Source organism: Phaethon lepturus, unplaced genomic scaffold (genome assembly GCF_000687285.1).
Source record: "Phaethon lepturus isolate BGI_N335 unplaced genomic scaffold, ASM68728v1 scaffold27850, whole genome shotgun sequence".
Lineage (NCBI taxonomy): Eukaryota > Metazoa > Chordata > Aves > Phaethontiformes > Phaethontidae > Phaethon > Phaethon lepturus.
In genome coordinates this window covers 4,704-7,493 of record NW_010513088.1, presented here as the reverse complement: position 1 = coordinate 7,493, position 2,790 = coordinate 4,704, and the positions used below count along the sequence as shown (strand labels likewise).

The 2,790-nt window shown below is 56.8% G+C and overlaps 1 protein-coding gene across 1 annotated transcript in view; it reads left to right on the top strand.

Annotated features, from left to right (window-relative positions):
* Window positions 1-1,182: 1,182 nt before the first annotated feature.
* Window positions 1,183-2,790, top strand: part of LOC104622459 (protein Jade-2-like) — a gene marked incomplete at its 3' end in the record, with an annotated part of 3,629 nt that continues 2,021 nt past the window's right edge. Inside the window, exon 1 of the mRNA XM_010289254.1 lies at window positions 1,183-1,318. Coding sequence (XP_010287556.1) covers window positions 1,183-1,318 — 136 coding nt within the window. The remainder of the gene's footprint in view (window positions 1,319-2,790) is intronic.

Genomic DNA, 2,790 nt, shown 5'->3' with positions numbered 1-2,790 from the left:
CGGGCAGGTGCAACGCGAATTCCCTCCCCTGCTCGCCCAGTACATTTCCACTGCCGCTGCAAAGGGAGAGCAGAGGTTATTCCCTCTGACGCGTCCAGTCCACGGCCCCTGCGGAGCCTGCTGGCAGGTCCGCTGCTGGCCGACACAATACACCAGTTTGTTTCCTAAAACCGTCGCTCCGATAGCTGCACAGCCTGTGCGGGCTCAGCCTATGGGCCAGGCTCTGAAAAACCGCATGTCTCGCCTCCGCTGCCATCAGCCACCCACATTTTGGTATAAGGGCAATAATATCCTTCCCCCTCTGAAAATTAGTAGAAGTTTTAGCATGGACTTCTGTGAGAGACTGACCTAACGGAGTAAGTAGAAACTGTTGGAGTATTTCGCTTGGCAGTACAAGTTGTACTTTTATAGGGTATTTGTCCTGTTTACCCAAGAGGAATAAATCCCGCAGAAGTTCGAAGCCATTTAGGAAATAATACTGATTTTTAGCTGGATGTCTGCATAGCTAAGAGTTACATCCCTGGCTTTCCATAGGCAATGCTGGTCATCTTTCCTACTCCATTTACGTATGTTCAATACACTGCTCAAGTTCTGTAGGTTTGGGGTTTTTCCCCCCCTGCACGGTGTGAGTACGGGCAGTTACTGTCACTGAAGGGTCAAATCAAATCAAGGTCTGCTTTCAAACGCTGCCGGTACCATTGCCGTCCAGCTGGCTTTGCAGCTGAATCCCTCCGGGAGATGCTCTTGTTGGTGATGGGTGACACGCCGCAGGGCTGGAGCTCCCCACGTCTCCCGGAGGTGTCTGAGCAGGGTTGGGGGTTGCTCCCTTCTGCTGCTGCCGCAGGTCCTCGCCCCAAAGCCCTGGTCCGGGAGGGCACGTCGGTGGCTGCGGAGTTTGCAGTGAGTCCCCTGCCTTCAGTGGGTCTGCTCCTGAGGCCACACCAAGTTCATGTCCAAGGCCCAAACCTCTTTTTTATATAACCTACAGGATTCAGATTTTCTTAACGTGTAGAGACCTTAGCCTACAGTTGGCCAAAAAGTGCCTGCTGTTCTCCCTTTGGCTCAGAGCTGTTGGCAGGTCTGGTCCAGGTCTCCACCGCAGGGGTGTGCCCCAGGGGAACTTGCTCACCGCAGCATCCCTGATGCCTCGTCTCACACGGAGTTTTCCTTTTTTTCTAAAAAATGCCAGAGCAAACTGGGAAGAAGACAAAGGGTAAGAAAAGTGACCCGAGAAGGAAAGGAAGAGATGGTAGAAAAAATAGTCCCGAGAAGAAAGAGAAAAGGAAATCAGTCAACGAAACTGTATTGGGACAACTGGGTAAGTCTGATTTTATGGGCGCAGAGTTGACCCGTGCTGCTGGAGGCTCCCTGCTTTGGGGAGCAGGGTGGAGTCCCAGCCCCGATCCCGCCTGCACGTACACGGCGGAGTTAACACCCGAGCCCTGGGAGCCTCTTCCATCTCTCCCTTGTGGGCACCAGCCTGAATTACTGAGGTCCTAATGATTATTGATAATCATCCCAATGATAAACCTTAATGATTCTACGATTCCATGGAGACGCGGTCCCTGGCAGGGCAGGGGCTGTGAAATTCCACCCCCCCACCCCCAAGCCCCAGGGCTTGTGCCCGGATCGGGAGGACGTGTTACAAACCTTGCGACGTGCTGCTGAAGCGTGATTTCGCTTCCCGGTGATAAAATCAGACTTACCCGCGCCGCAGCAGGGCTAATCCCCCGTGTCCTCGGTGCTGTGCCCTGACGGAGAATGCAGCGGACGGGCCGTGCGTGTTCATGACGCGTACTGCCCAGGACCGCGCGGTCGTGCGGGTCGTGCCGGCGCTCCGGGAGCGTCCAGGAGGCAGGCAGAAGGCACGGCTGGTCTCCTGAATTTGCTCGGGCGGCGACGAGACGCGGGCTGGCTCTGCGGATGCTTCACCCACCTCCGGCTCTTCCCCGTCGGCTGCTGGGGGGGGTAAAAACTGAACAAAACGGTCTTTTTTTGACAAGATCCTTGGCAACTGCCTACGGTTTTTGCACGGGATTGGGGTTTTGTTTGGCTTCCTCCGGCGCTGTCACCTCCGCCAGCATGCGGGGCAGGAGGTGATGAGTTCACCCATGCTCAGCTGCCCCGCGGGTGCAGAGGGGTTGCGCCGGTCCCGTGGGGCTTTTGGACAGTCTGGGGTGCTGTAAAACCCACCTGGGGGGTACAGAGAGTTTCTGTGGGAGGTCTGGGGGTCCGGGCCACTGCTTTGCTCTGCTTTGCCCATTGCTCGCCCTGACTCTGCTGCTTCCTTTTCACCCCAAAGCCGATGGGTTGTGGGCAGGAGCCCCTTTGGAATGGCTTTTGCACTCATCCTGCCTCTCTGCTGTTCTCGGCTAAAGAAACTTCGGATTTTCTGGGGCAAATTCCATCAAATGATGGAGGGCTTGGGTGTCTCTGAGAAAAGCTGCACTTCTACAAGCGGGGGAAAGCAGGCAGCTGACCCAAACGTTCACCGGGGTCGTGTAACCTCCTGGATTTTGTAACGGGCTTGAAGCATCAGCTGGGGCCGCGGTCATCGGAGGAGGGCTGCCTTCCCCAAAAGGACCGCGGTGATCTGCCAGGAGGTGTGGGACCACCACCTTGACAGCGCCGGCTCCGAGGGGGGTCAGAGCTGACCGACCTCCCCAGTGCCGCCCGTGAGCAGCCCTGGCATTGCGCAGGGCGTTCTGTTTGTCCCCCGCGGTGCGGGGTCGCTGCCCGTATCGCTGCGCGCAGGGCAGGGTGATGCAAAGCTGCCATCGAGACCGGCAA